The sequence below is a fragment of the Poecile atricapillus genome, chromosome 9 (genome assembly GCF_030490865.1).
Source record: "Poecile atricapillus isolate bPoeAtr1 chromosome 9, bPoeAtr1.hap1, whole genome shotgun sequence".
Lineage (NCBI taxonomy): Eukaryota > Metazoa > Chordata > Aves > Passeriformes > Paridae > Poecile > Poecile atricapillus.
Window position 1 is genome coordinate 6,838,734 of NC_081257.1, and position 20,307 is coordinate 6,859,040.

Below are 20,307 nucleotides of genomic sequence, written 5' to 3' on the forward strand. Positions count from 1 at the left end.
TGGGGTTTTCCCCTGGAAGCTTTGGGCTGCCCGGCTCGGCGCGGGAATCTGTGCGGGACAGAGGAGCGGGGCTGAGCGCGGCTCCCCGGTACAACATGGTGTCACCGCGAGGAGCGGAGTGGACTAGAGGCAGGCCGGGCCGGGCAGCGACAGGCAGGGAGTCAGGCGGGCAAGGGCTCCAACGCTCCCGCCAGCCGCTCGGGTATCTGCGGTACCACGCCGCCACCGCCGGGGCTGCGTCGTGCTCGGGTCCGCTGAACCAGCGCGAACCGAGCGCCGCCATGACCGCGCCGCCATGGCCACCCCGCCCGCCCCCGGCCAGCGCGCGGGAGGCGCGCCCCGCCCACCCTCCGGCCGCCGCGGTTGGGTGTCCCCGTTCGCCGCTCCCATTGGCCGCGCCGCAGCGCCGCTCTGCTCCCATTGGCCGAGGCGGGCTCCGGCGAGCCGTGCGCACAGCGGCGGGGCGGGGTGAGCCGGCGGGCCGTGTGCACACCGCGTGTGGCGCAGGCAGCGGGACCGGCGGGGCCGAGCGAGCGAGCGGAGCTGAGACGTGCGGGGGCCGCGGCCGCGGGGAACGGGACCGCAGGTACCGCCGGGAGGCCGCGAGGGAACCGCAGGGGAGCGGCCGGGGATCCTGCGGGGCCCCGAGGCGGCAGCGAGGGCACTGCGCGGGACGGTGATGGCGCTGGCGCACTCCGGCCTAGCGCGCGGGAAAGTACGGGCGGGCGGGCGCCGGCGCCATTCCCGGCCCTGTGGTGCGCCGGGGAGGCCGTGAAGGCCGCTAAAGCCCTGAGGGCCGCGGGCCTGGAGAGGCCGGCGGGCGGCGGCGGGTGAGTCAGGTCTGGGTTCCGGGAGCGCCCAGGGAGCCTGCGCCGCTCGGGGGAGGGAGGCCGGAGCACTGGGCGAGGGGGGAGCCGCTCCGGTCGGCTCGGAGAGGCCTCACACTCGGTCTCTTAGCCGGGAGTGGTGGGCGGCGGGGCCGGGGCAGAGCTGCACGTGGCCGCTTGGGCGTGGGGAGAGGGAGTCCGGTCGGCCCGCCCGTGAGCCAGCGAGTTTGGAGTAAAGAACGTCCTATGAGTGTGGAGACTGCGGAGAACGGACTGGAATTAAATCCTTTCTTGATTAAATTGTTGGTTTTTTTTTTTTTTTAAATCTGAGTTTGAGTCCCCGCTAAACTCCCGTCGGCGGGGCCGAGCGGGGCCGCGGCCCGCGCACCACGTGGTTCCCCACGTGTGAGGCGCTGCCGGAGACGAGAGGGGTGAGGTGTCGCAACTGTTTGCTCCGACCACAGCCACGGATGGTGGCCTGCTCTAAATCCAAATGTGACCTATAAATGGATAGGAAAAACAGCCTGTGCCATCTGCAGATCGCGGGCTGTGGGGCGGCCTTTTATTTGAGTTCCTGTCGGGCGTAGTTCTCAAGTAACCGCTGTTAGTCATTTAGGAGCCAGCATTGCCACAACGGTTTATTAAACCTAATAATGAGTTCTGATTTCCTGTGTGCACTCAATGTGGTCTCATTGCCAAGCCAGCATTGGGGTTGCCTAGTCCGTCTTTCCTTCTTCGGTGCAGACTTGCCTAGAGAGGCAATCCTGCATCCGTCCTCTAAGTGAAGAGGTTAAATAAGTTCACTAGGGCTGTGCAGCACTCCTGAGAGTTACAGGTTTAACCTGCCATTTAAACTAACTTTGTTAATGTCTGGGCTGAATGTTGTGTTCAAAGCCTCACATGTTGCTCGTGGTGTTTAAGTTAAAAATTTCCTACAGTTAGAAATAAAAATTAAAGGGAAAGATGGTAAAATGTGCATATTTGTTCAATAGGGCTTATCCCTTTCTACGTTAACTAGTATGGATAGGCAGAAAGTGCTACTGAGTCACTCCTTGATGAACTTTTGTTCTCTTTCTTGTTTGTGTCAACAGAGATATCCAAGAATTACTTGTCTGAGTGGAGTCATGATGTCCTTTTGTCCTGGTTTCTGGGTCTTCTTGAGCCTTAGTTAATGTTCAGCAGTCCTGGGTCAGCTTGGCTGTGAAATATATTGAGGGGTCCCAAATGGAGCATAGGGATTGGCTTTTCACTTAGGCAGGTTTCCAATAATTTTCGGATTGGTTTCTTTCAGAGTTGGGGTGTTGTTACCTGCTGGTCAGAATACTTAATTCTGTATCTTGTGCTATTGAGAACAAAAGAGGGAGACAGGAGCATCACTAACTCTGTGGCAGCAGACTTTCAGGTTACAATGTGGAAATTAGCTGCTAAATAAGGAGTGGCTTTGGTGACAGTCATCTGTCCTGCGTTCAAGAATTCTTACAACGTGTTGCTTGGGAAATAAAAACTACTCACAGATGGTATTTCTTATAAAATTAGTAATGGTTTGACTTCTCTTTTGAAACTAAAAGCTAGATTATGATTAGCAGGCCTTTCTGCCTCTTCAGTGCTCCAGAGGACAGCAGAGCTGTGCTTCCTGTCACGTTGGGGTTTCATCATGCTTAGCTCTGACTTGTCCAATTCAGGTGTGGTGCTGTGGGTTGGTCACGGCAACCTGGGAAGGTCCTGCTGATTTCCCAATGTGTGCCTCTGATCGAGCTGCCTTGCTGAAGGGCTTTGCATGTGCTGGTTTGAGCAGTGGCTTTTATCTGCTCTGTCCTTTGATTGAAAGAGTGAAGTCCTGCTGATACCAGCTTCAAGTGCTTCTTTGTAGGTCAAAAGAAGCACTGAAGTAGAGTGAAGAGAGTTGCCCTGTTCTGTTGGCCTGTTGGATCTTCAGGAGCAGCTGGTATCCAGAAGAATCCTGAGTTGTCTCAGAGGTGAAGTTCAGCTTCCTTTTTACTATGAGGAGCCCAAGTTAATGGTATTTTAGTTTGTTAAAACAACTTCTTCTTTGGAGGGCATCTAGGCTAAAAGCCATAAAATGAGGAATGTTACAGTGGAGCTTTGTGACAGTTTTTTACATCATCAGGTTTAGAAGGGCTACTAAACCAAATTTGAATATTGCTGAATCTTGTGCATGAAGGCTGGAGATTAATAGTACCTCTCCTGTTTTAAGAGTCTTGAATATATTTTAACTGTAAAGCCACAGAAAGACAGTCTTCCCCTTCAGAGTATAAGACCAGAAAGTTCCTGTGTCAGAGGTGTCTCCTACAACTAGGAGAATCACAAAAAAGCTCCCACTTTGAAGTTTGGTGCTCAAGTTGCACTCAGAAACTTCAGCTGCGACCTAGCAAAAGGCTGTGGTGGCACAGGGATCTTTGTCATCAGTCCCTGCTGTTCAGCAGTATGGCCATCACACAGAACAAGACCTAAAATACATTCTTAATAATGATTCAGCTTCCAGCTGCACTTACAGAAGTCTTTAGGAGGAGTTCAGGTAAACTTCCCCTTTTCTAGAAAGGTAAGGTTTGAGGTGAGAAGGCTCAACTAGACTTGAGTTTCTGGATGAGTTTTGAGAGCTAATCCAGGAGGCAGTGCATTGCTGTATCTTCCAGAATTTGACCTGTCTCAGAAATGCTAGATGAGGCCGTAGTTGTAATTTGTTTCCCATTACTACTTTTCCTGCCCTGGTGAGGTAAAAATCTGGTGCTGGAATGTAAGAAGGGAGGGGATGATGACACATGGACAGACAGGACAGGCTGCTTTGTGTAACACATCTGAGCTGTGGAAAACAGTGATAGCTGTGTCTGAAAACTTTCCAAGAAGACTTAGGTAGCTTTCTTGCAGAAGGCTTACTTAAGGTGGCCTTGATAGATAAAAGGTACTGCTGGAAACTTGCCTGTGATGACAAAATGGAGGGGTATTGACTAACAGAGAAGTGTTTGAACTTGGGTGGTTTTTACTGTGCTCATTTTTTCTCTTGGAAGTAACTGAGAACTGTAATGGTGTCCAGAGTGCTTGGAGGCTCTCCATTTAAGGACTTGTCTTCTGAACCGGCCTTTTCTGGATGTTGCTTCTTGAAGGTGGCTGTTGACTTTCCCTGAAAACTGAATCCTTACAGTTCACACTGCTGGGGAATTCTGTGCTTTGGTAGGATGCAGATAAGTAAAACCAGTGTCAGCTGAAGCCACCTCTGCAAACAGGTGAACCTGTTTGCAGTTCCACATCCTTTACAGGAATGACACAGAAGTTTAACATAGAAATAAATAGTGGTGATGAGAAACTTAACCGGTTTGGATGTGTTTAAGGTACCTGAAGATGGAGCAGCATGCTTTGTAATCATATTTGTGTGGCAGCTGTAACCTTCCACTGCTCTTGAGCTCAGGGGGAAAAGGGGCCTCTGAAGATAGAGGTTTTTAAATTCGTCTCAGTCTAGAGGAATCGTTGCACACAGACTGGTGTTTGACTTTAGATTTCTGCTTCAGTTTGTGTAATCTTTACCAATTTGCTGGTATAGCAGAGGAAGAAAAGCTTGAAGTTTTCCTTTTGAGGGGACAGTTAAAAAGGAAAAAAACTCTGAATCTGATTTAAAACTTCTCTCTTGACATTCCTTTGGTGCAGTGAGGAGTGAGCTTGTTCCCTCGTGCAGCTCCTGACCTGGACTGGCAGGACAGACTAGCTGTAGGTTGCCGTTAATCTTGGTATAAAAGCACCCCCACTGTGTATCTGAAATGGGTCTGGCTCACCTGTCAGACATTTGTCTTTTACCATGTGTTAACCTGGCTGGTTCTGTTGGTGCTTCTTGTGGGGCACTGCCAGCAGGTCTCAGTCCTGTCACCTCTTGCAGTCTCAGGTTCATGGTTGGGAGTGAAGTCTGCAGTTCTCTTAGAGCTGGTGCCTACTAATCGCTCTTGTTAGTAGATTTCATGTTGCCATTTGATAATGCCTTAATGTGAGGGCTGTTTAAAAGAGTTGTAATGAAGTGAAGTGTATATATATATAAAATTCAGAGACCCTCATCTTGGCCCTCTTGCAATTGAAAAGCAGCATCTACTCTGGTGCCTGAGCCCAGCTCCTGCCGTTGGCTGTGCCTGTGTTTTTCCTGTTCTGCAGTGTCAACATGGTTGCTATGAAAACAGGCATAAACAATGGCACAGTGAGTGCCAGCTGCTGCCAGCAGAGCAGGCAGTGCTCAGCCCTGGGTGTCCTCAGAAGACGCTGGAAATCTTGAACACTGCAGTGGAGCAGAGAACACTTGAGTTGTGTGAATCAAGTGGATCTCTTTTAAGTGCTCCTGCAGCCAGTTGTTTTAACTTAGTTTAGATGTGTCTAAGGTTTTCTTGCAGCTTTTCACTCCAGAACTTCAGTTTGAGGGCAAAATCCATCATCTGGTCCACTGGAAGTTAGATGTGGGATTACTGGTGCTAGAGTATGTACCTCTTGTATTTTAAATTCTCAGCCATCTACTGTGGTTGGAATAACTACTTCTATGCAGAAGACCATCAGAGAGAACTGTTTTGAGGTAGGAGTAGATAAAAAGACACAGTAAATCTGTGAAATACTGAGGTACTTTGGAAGTAGCTAAATAACAATTCACATTTAGACGCACACTCTGTTTAAGAGCTAAATGTCAGGATGCTAATTCTGGTTCCTTCTGGAGGTCATGTGTTGTTCTGCTGCTCCTCTAGTGGCTTTCTTCTAGACTCAATTTACGGGATGTTCCTGTGATAGGGATGCTGGAGGTCTGGGAGGAGGGGAGTCATTCTGTAACATGGATAAACTGCAGAGTTGCAGAGGGATTACCTTGAAGGGTGATCAGGTAAACTGCCAAACATGCCAGATAATGATTCTATTTCTGCTGGGTAAAGAATAATTAATTGGGAGAGAGTATGTGAGAGTATATAAACTTCAGGATACTTAATCAAAACAAAGCTTGACATGCATATTTTTAGACCAGTGTACTTTAAACTTGTCTTCAAGCACACTTTAAAAAACACTCCACTTGAAATGTGTAACTTCCTTGTTCTTTTCTTTCTGGCTCTGGAAGTGCTGTGAGTGTCCTGCAGCTCAGGGGAGGTGTGGCAGTGTGAGCACAGTGTGGAATCTGCCCTGTCCACTGGGCTGTGTAGGCTGGCTTGTGCACTGCTGACCTCTGTTTGGGCTGTCAGAACTGCCTGTGATGCTTCCAGAGCGTTCTAAGGATGTTTTTCCTAGTTAGCCTTCTGTGTAGTTGGCAAGTGTCTGCTGTCTTAACATCTTAAAACATTTTCTTTCATTGATACCTGGAGTGGAATATGCATCCTGAGCTATAGGTTAATTACAAGCTGTAGTTTTGCTTTTCACGATTAAACTGCTGTTTAGGTCATAAAAGACCTAAAATCTTCAAATGTTATACTACCTATTCTTACACTTTGCTTCCAGTCAATTGAGGTAGTAGCTGCTGGGCAGGTCTTTCAAGAGAAAATGTAACAACTACCAGGAGGAAATAACTTGCAGGGATTAAGTTACTGGCTTTCGAGTTTAACTCTGAGCAAGGAAGGTGCTTTACTGAAAGGGATAACGGCTTTAAGGCTGCTACTACAATAGTTAGAGATTTCCTTTTTTTCTCTGTTCCTGAACATGTTGTAAGTTCTTGAAGTAAAGGGTGGTAAAAAATAACTAGAGGAAAAGTTAGCACACTGTCTGTTCAGAGCTGTCTTACTCAAAGCAGAATGGAGGCAGACTTTTACCCTCTGCAGTGGTTTCAGTGGTCGTGATCAGATACTGTACAAGAAAGTACTGACTTAGCTGGAAGTCCTGTATGGTTTGAATTGCCTTTGCTGAGGGGCTGGGAAGCCTCTAAATCTCTCATTTTAATGTATCCTTTGGCCAGGGGAGCAGAAGGTGCTCAAAAATGTGTTTCTTGTTCAGACAGGTGATCTGCAGCCATGAGCAGCAACGAGTGCTTCAAGTGCGGCCGTACTGGCCACTGGGCCCGGGAGTGCCCCACTGGGATGGGCCGTGGCCGTGGGATGAGGAGCCGTGGCAGAGGTGAGTGGTGGCTGTGTTCTTCTGTGTGTTTGGACAGCAGATCTCCAGCTGGCTGCTGTGTGTAGTGGGTAAACCAGGCTCTGGCAGACCTGAGTGAAGAACTTGAGACTCAAATTGGTACTAGGAACCAGGGAAATTTGCCTCTACCCAAGACTTTGGCCAGGGGCTCTGGGAGTAAAGCAAACTTGTCATTTCAGTTTGTGATTGATTCTTAAAAGTGTTCTGGAATTATTACTTATGGCTGTTCTTTTTTATTGTACCCATTTCAAGCAGGCTTCCAGTTCATGTCTTCGTCTCTGCCAGATATCTGTTACCGCTGTGGTGAGTCTGGCCATCTTGCCAAGGACTGTGACCTGCAGGAGGATGGTAAGTATCACTAAATATTCCATCTCTTCAGTGCCACAGGCAGAGCTCTGTGGCTGAAGAGAAGGGTGCTGGGATTCCCTGGGAACAAGCTGTGCCTGTGCCCTGTTCACAGCATGCTGCCCCTCATGCTACCAAGGTTTTATAGTCTTGTTTGGTATGTTTTTCTTATTGTGGAAGCCTGCTATAACTGCGGTAGAGGTGGCCACATTGCGAAGGACTGCAAGGAGCCCAAGAGGGAGAGGGAGCAGTGCTGCTACAACTGTGGCAAGCCCGGCCACCTGGCCCGCGACTGCGACCACGCAGACGAGCAGAAGTGCTATTCTTGTGGAGAGTTCGGGCACATTCAAAAAGACTGCACCAAAGTGAAATGCTATAGGTAAGGACTGACAGGAGGCAGCTGCAAGAGATGCACCTTCCGTGCTGGATACATTTTGTGTCTGGTTTTGCTTAGGAAATGCAGTTTATTTCAGCTGTTACCCGTTGCTGTTCAAAACTGAGGCTTAAACCTTACTAGCATGATGTATCTGTAGATGGCCAGCCAGTGCAGGTGTTCTGTCGTTTGAGCTGTACAGAAAGGGCGTGTCCTTTTGCAGAAGGTAGCAGGAGTAGCAGAGTTGGCTACCCTGTGTCTTTTGCCACAGCTAACAAACCCCAACTGTACAGCCCAGCTGACTGGCACAGCCAGCCCCTGCAGGAGCACACTGAAGATGCTTTGGTTATAGGAACAGTGAACAGAAGTGGGTGTTAGATTGGTTGGAAATGCCATCTTCAGATTGTTGTCTGGTTTTTGAATGCAGGCATAAACCAGAAACAACACGTTCCTGAGAGCAGTATTCCTCACCCCCACCAACATTCCCTTCTGTGGAGGAAGGAGAGAGAACATGATGTGTTTGAGTTAAAACTAATTATTCTCAAAACAAGGCTAAACTGCAAGCATAAGCAGGCAAAATGCAGGGCACAATTGGAAAGAAAGCCCTGCAAATACAAAAAACTGATGTACAGTGATTTTGGCATAAAGAGTGATTAATCTGAGTTGATCATTTGGGAGCAGTTCATGGCTCTGCTGAAGACAGACTTGCTTCTTGCCAGAGAATTCTGGAACTGAAGCCTTGAATGCAGCTCTAGCGTTGCATGAAACTGAAGTAGACAATGTCCTGGACACAGAGTAGGGTTGCTCCTGTGAGTGTTGTGGCTGTTCTGACACAACCTTTGCTTTTGCAGGTGTGGTGAAACTGGCCATGTAGCCATCAACTGCAGCAAGACCAGCGAAGTCAACTGCTACCGCTGCGGCGAGTCAGGGCACCTTGCACGGGAATGCACAATTGAAGCTACAGCCTAATTATTTTCCTTTGTCGCCCCTCCTTTTTCTGATTGATGGTTGTATTATTTTTCTCTGAATCCTCTTCACTGGCCAAAGGTTGGCAGATAGAGGCTACTCCCAGGCCAGTGAGCTTTACTTGCCGTGTAAAAGGAGGAAAGGGGTGGAAAAATCAACTTTCTGCATTTAACTACAAAAATGTTTATGTTTAGTTTGGTAGAGGTGTTATGTATAATGCTTTGTTAAAGAACCCCCTTTCCGTGCCACTGGTGAATAGGGATTGATGAGTGGGAAGAGTTGAGTCAGACCAGCAAAAACCCTCTCTGGGTTACAGGGAAGTGATCCTATGCAGGAGGAAAGAAATTCTGGAAGTGTCTAAACTTCCTCATAACTTTTATTTTATTACAATGGCCTTGGATTGTCTGACCTCAGTAGCTGTTAACACCAAGTGATATCTGCATCAGGCCCTACCTAGAGCATATAGCTGAGTGGGAGTAAACAGACAAAAGATGCACATGCCTGTTAATGGCCATGAGAGAGAGAGAGAAATCTGAAATAAATCTAAAAGTAACAGTAATTCAGTCAGTGAATGTTAATGTTGGAGATACAGAACGCAATGGGAAGCTTTTGAATAAATATCTCAAAGTCAATCTGAAACCCAGACATCAGTGCTCATAGCATAAACAATTTGGAGCTATTCAGGAGTTGCAAATAAATGCATTTTCACAGAAATCAAGATGTTATTTTTGTATACTATATCACTTAGACAACTGAGTTTCATTTGCTTGTAATCGGTTTTTAAAGTAAGATGGTAAGAGCAATTGAAGTCCTAGAACATAGAAAATGTAATTTTAAACTATCAATAAAGCTGGAGGAGGAAGGGGAGTTTGGCTAAAGTTCCTTTTGTTTATTTTTGGTTTTCCTGTACACAGTGCAAAACAACATATTAAAAGGGGTATGTGGAGGTTCAGCTTGGCCTTTTCTTTTGTACTCTGTGATGTTAAGGTCCTGTCTGCACATGTGGGGATCCCCCATGGGAGTGGGGTCTGGATGGGGGGCTGATCACGTCTGTGCTGGTGCAGTTCAAGCAATTAATGGAAAAGCCATTAAAGGAGGAGGTTGCTGGAGGTGCAGGGAGTTCCAAACTCTGAGTTGGTCAGTTCTGTCCAGCGGTATTTGAGCTTTCACAGTGGCACTGAGAACTTAAAGCATTTCTCCCTTGGTGGCTGTGCCGTGTTGGTTCACTGAGGGTCAGTGAGGAGCTGACAAACAGCAGATCTTCACATCCACCCAGTGAATAAAGTCTTGGTGTGCAGGAGCTCAGTGCTTCACCCTAAGGCAGGACTGCAGATGGGGTGTCCTAATGTCTGGTGTGGAACTGGGCTTTGCCTGCAGTGCCTCTTGAGCTGCTGGCTGTGCTCAAGCCCTGGCAGATCCTGTGCAATCTGCAGTTAGGGGCAGGCACGGCGTGCTGGACTCTGCTTGTGTTTGAATTGTCACTCTAAAGGTTTTCCTTCCCCATCCCCAAGGCTGTGTGTGCTGCAGCAGTGAGGAGCAGGCTGATGTGTGTCCCTGCAGGGAGAAGGAGCAGACAGCAGTCTGCAGCCGTGCTGGGGACAGCTGAACTGGCACTTGTGCATCTGTTGGCATCACCAGTTACTGTCAGGGTAACACTCCTGTTGGTTCTGGAAGCACGGGTGGAACCCGTGGGTTTTCCTGGGGTAGTGCACGTACACAGCACGTGGTGCTTCAGCCTGGTAGGCTGGGATAAATTAAGTCTTTGCACACAATTATCTTAGTTAAACGGCAGTAAAGCTTGCACCTCTGATTACAAAGATCTGGAAGTCTTTTGGACTTAAATATTTGACAGCTACAAAGTGAGGTTTTCCTCTAAAAATCTGTATTTTTATACAAATAAAAGATTAAAAAGCTGAGGAACATAAACCTGGTTTAAGGCTCCAGAAGGAGAAAATTCAAAAGATGTCTCCTCCTTGGTCATCTTTCTGTGAGAACATTGGTGCTGCTGTTCATAGTTTTTCCCAAGTGAAGAGGAGGGCAAGCAAGAAGTATTTCATACATTGTGGGATATAGAAAAAACCAATTTTTTGTATGTTTCATGTTGATCTTTTACACTAATACGGAGGCATCTCCTCGTTCCATATGGCAGACTCATTAAATGGTTACAGAGAAGGACTGTTCATCAGGAACTGAGTGACAGGACAAGGGGGAACGGGTACAAACTGAAAGGAAATTTAGATCAGGCATTCGAAGGAGCTCTTTTGCTTGTGAGGGTGGTGAGGCCCTGGCACAGGTGCCCAGAGCAGCTGTGGCTGCCCGTGGATCCCTGGCAGTGCCGCAGGCCAGGTTGGACGGGGCCGGGAGCACCTGGGACAGCGGGAGGTGTCGCTGCCATGGCAGGGGTGGCACTGCAGGCTCCCCGAGCTCCCTCCATGCTCCCCTCCGGCCCCAGGAGCGCATGCGCGGCGCGGGGTCACCGCATCTGCGCCAGCGGGGCGCGCAGGCGCACTGGGGGCAGAGCCGGGTTCACTTCCGGGGCTTGGAGCGGCTGCGGGAGCGGCACATTCGGAGAGGCCGGAGCTGAGGGGCTGAGGAGCACGGCGGGACCATGGTGAGTGCGGGAATGAGGGGCACAGCGGGACCATGGTGAGTGTGGGAATGAGGGGCACAGCGGGACCATGGTGAGTGTGGGAATGAGGGGCACAGCGGGACCATGGTGAGTGTGGGGATGAGGGGCACGGAGGGACCATGGTGAGTGTGGGAATGAGGGGCACGGAGGGACCATGGTGAGTGCGGGGATGAGGGGCTGAGGAGCACAGCGGGACCATGGTGAGTGTGGGAATGAGGGGCACGGAGGGACCATGGTGAGTGTGGGAATGAGGGGCACGGAGGGACCATGGTGAGTGCGGGGATGAGGGGCTGAGGAGCACAGCGGGACCATGGTGAGTGTGGGGCTGAGGAGCACAGCGGGACCATGGTGAGTGCGGGGATGAGGGGCACAGCGGGACCGTGGTGAGTGTGGGAATGAGGGGCACGGTGGGACCATGGTGAGTGTGGGAATGAGGGGCACAGCGGGACCATGGTGAGTGAGGGGCTGAGGAGCACAGCGGGACCATGGTGAGTGTGGGAATGAGGGGCACGGAGGGACCATGGTGAGTGCGGGAATGAGGGGCACAGCGGGACCATGGTGAGTGTGGGAATGAGGGGCACGGTGGGACCATGGTGAGTGTGGGAATGAGGGGCTGAGGGGCACGGTGGGACCATGGTGAGTGCGGGGATGAGGGGCTGAGGAGCACAGCGGGACCATGGTGAGTGTGGGGATGAGGGGCTGAGGGGCACAGCGGGACCATGGTGAGTGTGGGGATGAGGGGCACGGCGGGACCATGGTGAGTGCGGGGATGAGGGGCACGGAGGGACCATGGTGAGTGTGGGAATGAGGGGCTGAGGAGCACAGCGGGACCATGGTGAGTGTGGGGATGAGGGGCACGGTGGGACCATGGTGAGTGCGGGGATGAGGGGCACGGTGGGACCATGGTGAGTGCGGGGATGAGGGGCACGGCGGGACCATGGTGAGTGTGGGGATGAGGGAGCGCTCGGCACTGGTTGTCCCCTGGTGCCACTGCCCAGCGAGGGGCTCGGAGGGGATCGCAGGCTGGGACCGCTGGAGGCGGGAGCACGGCGGGGCCGGCGGTGACCGAGGCCGCTGTGTTTGTGTCTTGCAGGCTCGTAACGCGGAGAAGGCCATGTGAGTGTGGCGGGGACACTGCAGTGCGGGCACCGCTCGAGTCCTGGGTCACCCCGGCTGAGGCTGCGGCCGGACCTGGTCTCACACATCTGTGGCCGCTGGCACTGACTGTACCTCATCTCACACATCCCTGCCTGCTGCCTGTGCCTGGCTATCCCACAGAACTCGCTGTGCAGCCTCTTTTAAAGCGCCAACAGTTTAATGATGCTTCTGGGTACTCAGTTGTACAGAGCCCAGAGGCTGTGGGAGTTGAAAGGCACCTGCACACACGTACCTGGTGCTGTGCAGCTCCTGTAGCTGTGCTGGGTGGTTCTGTGTAGGAGAGGCCCTGCAGCACTGTACCTGTCCCCCTGCAGGCTCGGGGATAAGTGCACTGAAATGTGTTGTAAAGGACCCTTTGTGGTTTTAGGCAGTTCCCAATTTGGGAACAGAGATGCCAGGCCAGATAGAAAGAATCAGTCAGCAATCCTTGAGGAATGAGCCACTGAGGATTTCAAGTGTTGAGAAGTCATTAGCAGTAAGAGCTGGGAGATGGTCAGTGAATGTGTTCAGGCCTTTGTTTTCCACAGACTGTACTTAAGTCTATAATAAACATCCAGAGCAAAACTTGTTCCTGTTGGAATGTGGATTTGCAAAAGTGAATGTGTTTTCTTCTCTTTAGGACGGCCTTGGCAAGATTCCGGCAAGCCCAGCTTGAGGAAGGAAAAGTCAAGGTGAGCTGTAAAAGCCCTGGAGGTTTGGTAGCTCAAGTCAGGGAGGAAGGCAGGCCTTGTTCAGAGCTCAGGTGTCCTGTGCTTGACTCCAATTAGAAGGAAAATACTTCAGCTGACTGTATTTCACACTCACAGCCAGGAAAATTCTCCACTACAGTTTCTCCAAACCTTTTTTATTTTTCTGTTTCATGTTGCATATTACGCAGAGGAAAGGGGTTTAATATCTTTTAATAAAAAATGGAGGTTTTAGTAAAAAGGTAAAGCACTTTAATAAAAGGTGAAGCTGGGGAAAGGGACAAAATAACTGCACACAAAACTCTAGAAGCAAGATGATGCATTAGTTTGTGTAAGCAAGCCAATGGAATGTGAAAAAGGTTGAGAAGAAGGTACTCTGTATAGAAAAAATTTCATCATTTAGTAGCAGCTGTTGAGAAAAGCTTAACCTTAAGGTGGTGGTGTATGCTGGAAATGGTGAAACTGTCCTGAATGGAACGTTTGTTGTATTGGAGAGGATTATGGCATGTTGTTAAAAAAACAGGTGAGAGATTTTGGTTTGGATAAAGTGGATTTAAATAGGCTTTTATAGTTGGTGATAGTTTAATTTGTCAGGGCTGTAAATCATTATTGTTCTCCACTAATTAAAAATCCATGAGAGCAGAAGGCCCTGGAGCTTGGTAGCATAATTTGGCATTAATGGAGCAGTAAAGCCTGTGTGAAATGCTGTGTGCCAGTGCTCAGCTGAATTTCATGTGTGTGGTTTTCTGTCTGACAGGAGCGAAGGCCTTTTCTTGCATCAGAGTGTAATGAGCTGCCCAAAGCTGAGAAATGGAGGAGACAGGTAATGTCAACCTGTGGATTTTCTAATTCTGTAGGAGGTAGAACTTTACACTTCCTGTTTAGACAGCCTGCTTTTTTCCACACTTGTCAGTCCCTGACAGTTAAATCACAGAACATTTTCTCAGATAAGCTCAGTCTTCAAAGTAGCTCCTACCATGTCAGGTTGCCTCAGGGCCATGTCCAGCTGAGTCTTTAACATCTTCAGGGATTTAGATTCCAGGTTTTTGGGGCTGCTGTTCCAGTGTTTGATTATCTTCCTAATGATTTCTCTCCCCTTGAATTTAATCAGAATTTCTCCAGTTTCAGCTTGTGTTTTATTGCTACTTGTCCTATTGCCATGCACTTCTCAGACCATCTGTCTCTGTCTTCTCTGTTCCTTCTACTGATCTAGAAGTGAATTTCTGTGTTCTTATTTTTCTAGATCATTGGGGAAATTTCCAAGAAAGTGGCACAGATCCAAAACGGTAAGATTTTTCTAACTGTGTTTTATTTTTTTGAATATCCAGTCATAAGCAGTTACAGTAAAAATCCCATTTAATGTGAACTATTCTGTTTCCATTGCATAAATTCTGAAATTCCTCTGGTGTTTCTGTGAGCTGCCTGATTTATTGGTTTTTTTCCTCTCTAACAGCTGGATTGGGTGAATTCAGAATTCGGGACCTGAATGATGAAATAAACAAACTTTTGAGGGAGAAAGGACACTGGGAGTACAGAATAAAGGAGCTGGGAGGTCCTGATTATGCTGTAAGTGTGGAATGTGTTGTACTGCAGGGTTGTTCTGCTTACAAGTGAAGTGACTGCTGAGAAAAATATGTAACATTTAGTTACCCATCAATGGCTTGGCCAGTGTTAATTTTATGCAGCCCCTAAAATGTTTCTAAATGTGCTAAAAGAAAGTTTTAAACTGTGAACTCTGTTTACCTTTCAGAGGATTGGCCCAAAAATGTTAGATCATGAAGGGAAAGAAGTTCCAGGAAACAGAGGCTACAAATACTTCGGGGCTGCAAAGGATTTGCCAGGAGTTAGAGAACTTTTTGAAAAGGAACGTAAGTAAAGAGCAACTCTCCCAGACATGAATCTGTGTAGTAGAGTATCTTGAGTAAAATGCTGCTGTAGTTTGTGAGGAGTGATGGTAACAGCATTTCTGAATGTCTTAGGTCACCTCAGTGGAACACTGAGCACAGGTAGTTAATTAAATGCCAGGAACACCTTTGTCTGTTTGCAATTGAAGAAATATAAAAAGGAATAAACTGGTTTCTACCAGGAATTCCAAATGGTAAGGACTGATGTCCTATAGAAACATAACAGGCAAACTTCATTGAGAAGTTCTGAATAGTGCTCAGAGTTCAGGCTAGAAAAAAATGAAATAAAAAGGAAAGTTGGGTTGAACATCATTTTAGAAGCAAGAATGAGTTTTCATAATGAAAAACTGGATGTAAGGGGATGAAACTTTGTCATGGAATGAGTGAGAATTGCTTGGGCCTGACATTTATGGGAATTGATGAGAATAATGACAATTGATGGGAATTGATGGGAATAATGACAATTATGGGAAGTACTCCAGGATGTGAGGGAAGCCTTGGCTCTGTACTGGAACTGATTTGTGCAGACCAGAGGGTGACACCAGTGCTCCCAGTGCTGGCAGCAGCTCCATCATGCTGAGTATTGGCTGGCACAGGGCAGCTGTGGGTGCTGTGAGGTTGGGGACAAGCTGGGGCCACTCAGCAGGTGATGGAGGTGCCCTGGTGGGTGACAGTGGTGTTCTTGCAGCCCTGCCACCCCCACGGAAGACTCGGGCTGAGCTCATGAAGGACATCGACGCTGAGTACTATGGCTACAGGGATGAAGATGATGGGATTCTGGAGCCCCTGGAGCAGGAACATGAGAAGAAAGGTGTGTGAGATTACAAACCTGCACAGGGCAGCCCAGGAGGGGGTGATGGTGGACTCTGAAGTTAAGGCATCTTTTCCCCCCTGCTGCTGGCTTTGTCTTGTGCTTAGCTGTGAGACTTTGTCCCATGGGTGTCCAAATAAGGCATTTCAGGGGGGAGGTGCTTTAGAGTTGGCTTTCACCTTTACTACTGTAAATGATTCAATATTTTAGCAAGTCATTCACTACTAAAGCAAAAGCTCCTTCCCCCACTCCTTTTTCCTGCTTAAGGATGTAGAAAAGTAGGTTGCAGCAAGATCGGTGGAACCCAAGCAGTTCTCTCTCTCTCTCCCTTGTGAAAACTGACCCTACCATCTGTTTCCTGTCTCACCTCATTATTTATTTATCCATAAAAATAGCTGGTTACTTTTCTGCCAGATTAGAGGGGCCTGCTGGAAACTCTGCAGTCTGGGTGGGCTGTGTTAATTTAGCCATGTCATCTCTCTTGGAATTTTAACACTTTGTGAATATTTTTCCCTTTGGAACTTAGTTCTTCACAATAGAAAATATTTATCCATGTGTTTGCTCAGATAGTTTTACTAGCATTATTCTACTGAATTCCCTGGTGAAGACACTGGGATGGCAAGGCTTAATTCCCGAAAATCTCTTCAGAATTCAGCACTGTGTGCCATTTTCTGTGATTTGTGTGGCTCAAATCAAGAGGGCACAGACCACTTTTAAATTTCCTAAATAGTTCTCATGCTTCTGCTGAGCTCTGGCTGACCCTCAGTTATCCCTTCTCCGTTGGTGAGGCATTCACAGAATTCAAGGTCATGCCTTGTTGATTGGATGGTGGGGCAGGGAGGAAGGGAGGCTGAAGGAAATCTTCACTTATCAGTGTCCTGCAGCAGAGCCTGGAGCTCCAAACTAAGGGGGAAGGGGCACTGGATAGTGCAGGAAGGGAAGTTGTGTGGTGAGTTCCAACAGCTCCCACTCAGGGTCCTTCCTGCACATCCTGCTTGTCTGGGACCTTGCAGTTTTCACCTTGTTAAGTAAAGCTTTTCTGAAATGAAGTATTGAAAAAACTGATTAAATTTGGGTACCTTTTCTGTTAGGGAGTCACACACAAGCCATGTGAAAGTGGTTAGGTCTTGCTCTCTCAGGGGGAGAATTTTGATGTGTGGTCTGTGAGAGCCTGGGGAATGCCTGCTGGCTCCTGTTGCTGTAGGCATTTCCTCCTGCCAAGATGCATTAATCTGGCACCTCTGTAGGGTCTTCGGCACTGGCCATGTTACTGATTAAGCTTCTTAAAACATGTTTTAGTGCTCTTACTGTCACTCTGCTGTAATAGAGATGCAGCAGCCTGGCAGCTTCCACCTAGCAGCAAGGTACAGAATTGGGATTGTGCTACAAAATAAGAGAAATACCCTCTGAGATGGAGAAAGAGCCTTAGGTGGGTGGTCAGTGTGAGGAGCATAGTCACATTTAATTAATCACACGGTGATCAGCATCCCTGTAGCTGCTGACAGGCTACAGAGCTGTAAGAGCCACTTAGCCTGCTCATGTGACCCTGCTGCTCAGGTCAGAAAGTAGGTTGGTGTTTATCTGTGACATTTAGTGTCTAAAATGTACCTAAAGGAAGGCCAACCACACTGTGACAGTATATCAGCATGCACTGATGCATTTTATTACATCATACATCAAGATTCTACATGTGTGTCTTACTGGTGTAGAGGATTTAGGCAAGAAGTTTTAAGTCCATTGGAAGAGCTCTGGCAATAAGACCATGCTGCCCTGACTGGCTCTCAGCCACACTTGCCATTTTCCTTTGCTCCCCAGTTATAGCAGAAGCAGTGGAAAAATGGAAGATGGAGAGAGAAGCACGACTTGCAAGAGGTGAGGAGGAGGAGGAAGAAAACATCTATGCTGTCCATGAGGAAGAGGTAGGGGATGGCTCAGGTGATGTGACTTTTCATCTGTCTTCTGTGCTGCCTTCTTGGACATGCTGTTACTCTGCCAAGGACCTGTCTGCTGCTGTCCTGCCCCTCTCCCCACCTGACCCCCTGCACAGCTTAGTAAGAATCAGGAATAGGAGAGTGCTCTTGGCTCAAGTTTAGGGGGTGCTGGAGGCTGGCATGTGAGGACAGACCTTTCACTGGAGTGAGAAGCACCTTGCTGTGATTCAAGTACACTGTTTTTGTCAGGTAGAGGGTTGGTAACACTGCTCAGTCTGGCTCCTGAGTACAGCCTGCCTCAGTAGCAGCACTAGCAGCTTTGGGGACAGGATAATGTCACACTGCCACTCTGAAAACCCAAGGGGTGCAGGGCCTTGTTCACACTTGAATCATGATGCAGCAGGGCTTTGCTGGTGCTGCTCTCACTGCTCTTGGAAACAGAAGCAGTAATGCTGAAAATGTCAAGGAGCAGGATCTGCATGTGAACCCTCTGTTCCTTTGGTGCTCAGTCCTCTTCACTCATTCCTATGTTTGTAGTGTTGACCATGCTTTGTTTTTTCTGGCAAAGCAAGTGAAAAGGGGGTTTTTTATGTCCTCTATAGAAAATAAACTTGATGTGATTTTTTCACTTTTTAGTCTGATGAGGAAGGTGCCAAGGAGAGAGAAGGTGAAGACGGCCAACAGAAATTTATTGCACATGTTCCAGTGCCAACTCAACAGGAGGTAAGGCATAACAGCATTCAGCTGCAGAGATGCACACTGGCTTTTGCTAGACACATCTTAATTTACATCAGGTCATCAGTAAAAGTGCCCTAAATTTATGATTTCTCTGACTTGACTCTGCAGCTGTTTAATCCTCTTGCAAATGCTATAACCCTTTTTATCTCAGAATTTCTAAAACCTTCCTAAGTATTCCATAAATTGGGAAGTGTTGTGGTATGGCTGAGCATCTGAGGTTTCACCATCTCAGCTGAGCTGAATCCACCCTGGTTTTGTCACTGCAGATTGAGGAAGCTCTTGTACGAAGAAAGAAGATGGAGCTGCTCCAGAAGTACGCCAGTGAAACCCTCCTGGCACAGAGCGAGGAGGCAAAGACACTTCTAGGATTGTAACATCACACCAGTGTCCTGGTCTGTGTGTAATCCCTCTGAAAGCAACAGGTTCCTAAGTTCTGGTAGCAATGGGTTTTAGCTCTGAAAGTTCCTTTGGATGTGGAGCAAACTGCTGGAATGACAGTGTGGTGTGCAGAAGGAGAACCATCATTCTGGTTTCTCCACTAGGATGACTTTTACTCCAGTGCTGGAAAAGGTCAAACCTTGGTGAGCTTGTCTCTTCATCTAACATCTGTCTTCAGTACTTTCAGTTTGGGAAAGGGTCTGTGCAGTGGGGCCTCTCCCAGAACCACTCCCAGTGAGCTCCTCAGTCCTGGAAAAAAACCCATGGTGTTCCTGCCATCCTGTCTGCTCTGTCCTGACTGTAAGTGTGAACATCCTCTCATGCTGGGTTTTGTTGAGCTGAGAAGTAACTTACACTATTACACCTGCTTAGTTTACCAGAATAACCTGGAACCTGTCTAGAGGTGGCTTGAAGGCAGATCTTATGAGTGACTTTGGAGGAAGTTTGATTTTTTCTAAAACACATGTGATGTCTAAAACCTGTTACCCTTTTTGTGGTTTGTAAGTGTGCCTGGATGAATTGCTGGATATTTCAGCAGCTACTGTAAAAAACTTTGCAATACCTTGTTCAAATGTTTTTATTAAAACTTATTTACAACCTGGTGTCTGTTTTGTTCTAGCTCAAAGGATTGTGATGATTCCCTAATGGTAGCCAAAGACTGGGATCATAGATGATCATCATAGACATAGACACATCCCTGTAGGGATTTCAAGCTCTGCATCCCCTACTGCTCTTGGCTTCTGAATCCTGGGACAAGAGGCAAGGTAGAGCCTGGTCAGAGTCTTATGGATGACTAATACTGTTGTACAGCTCTGAATGAATGGCATTTGAAACTGGACATCTGCAGCCATGGAGCATTTCTGTCTAAGGAACAGAGTATTTAATAGCCAGGTTTGGGACTATTCAGCATTTCTGGATGCTCTCAGTATTTATCTATTACAATCTGTTGTGAATAATCCACTACAGAACAATCAAAGCCCTAAATTATAGAGACAAGCTTTGTGTTACTTGATGCAAGCAATCAAATAAAAAAAAAATAGAATTGAAAAATGGAAAGCATAGCTGCCAAATTAAAACATAAAAAAAAAAAAACCAGAAAAAATTAAAAGCTCAATTTTTGGTAGCAAGCAGACAACTAACATCACAAACATATTCTTCTCTCTTCCTGTCAGCAGTGCAGCTTTCTCTGCTTTGTAAGAAAGCAGCAAACAATGTCTTTACGGCTTGTAATAATTTGCTGTAGATTTGCTAAACTATATGCTGGAGATAACAAGGGGGAGGATAAAAACAGCTAATTTTTATGGCCTGATACAGTCTGAGGGTTGTCTGTAAGATAAAAGAAGACACAAGGGTAAAGGCAGATCAGGGACAGTGATGATAACAAATACAAAAGAAGAATAAATGGAAAGAATGA

The 20,307-nt window shown here is 47.7% G+C and overlaps 2 protein-coding genes across 10 annotated transcripts; both read left to right on the forward strand.

The window, feature by feature from the left end:
• Positions 1-427: 427 nt before the first annotated feature.
• On the forward strand, positions 428-9,550 carry CNBP (CCHC-type zinc finger nucleic acid binding protein). Of its 6 annotated transcripts, none has more exons than XM_058845074.1 (6): positions 443-586; positions 2,698-2,803; positions 6,777-6,896; positions 7,167-7,261; positions 7,436-7,638; positions 8,484-9,550. In XM_058845074.1, exons 3-6 carry the CDS (start codon positions 6,794-6,796, stop codon positions 8,599-8,601), a joined length of 519 nt encoding a protein of 172 aa, XP_058701057.1. In that variant the 5' UTR covers positions 443-586; positions 2,698-2,803; positions 6,777-6,793; the 3' UTR covers positions 8,602-9,550. The 6 variants fall into 6 exon arrangements, with proteins under 6 accessions (XP_058701058.1, XP_058701055.1, XP_058701061.1 ...); XM_058845077.1 differs by having other exon boundaries at positions 444-586; positions 7,170-7,261; XM_058845075.1 differs by lacking the exon at positions 2,698-2,803 and having other exon boundaries at positions 428-586; positions 7,167-7,262; positions 7,440-7,638.
• Positions 9,551-10,976: 1,426 nt separating this feature from the next.
• ISY1 (ISY1 splicing factor homolog) lies at positions 10,977-19,495 on the forward strand. 4 transcript variants are annotated; one of them, XM_058845065.1, is made up of 12 exons: positions 10,977-11,177; positions 11,926-11,949; positions 12,321-12,343; positions 13,005-13,056; positions 13,829-13,894; positions 14,315-14,357; positions 14,525-14,637; positions 14,822-14,939; positions 15,664-15,786; positions 17,602-17,705; positions 18,354-18,440; positions 18,722-19,495. In XM_058845065.1, the coding sequence occupies exons 1-12, from the start codon at positions 10,992-10,994 to the stop codon at positions 18,827-18,829; spliced, it is 1,047 nt and encodes a 348-aa protein (XP_058701048.1). In that variant the 5' UTR covers positions 10,977-10,991; the 3' UTR covers positions 18,830-19,495. The 4 variants fall into 4 exon arrangements, with proteins under 4 accessions (XP_058701048.1, XP_058701049.1, XP_058701050.1 ...); XM_058845066.1 differs by lacking the exon at positions 11,926-11,949 and having other exon boundaries at positions 11,097-11,209; XM_058845067.1 differs by lacking the exons at positions 10,977-11,177; positions 11,926-11,949 and adding an exon at positions 12,039-12,062.
• Positions 19,496-20,307: the final 812 nt, after the last annotated feature.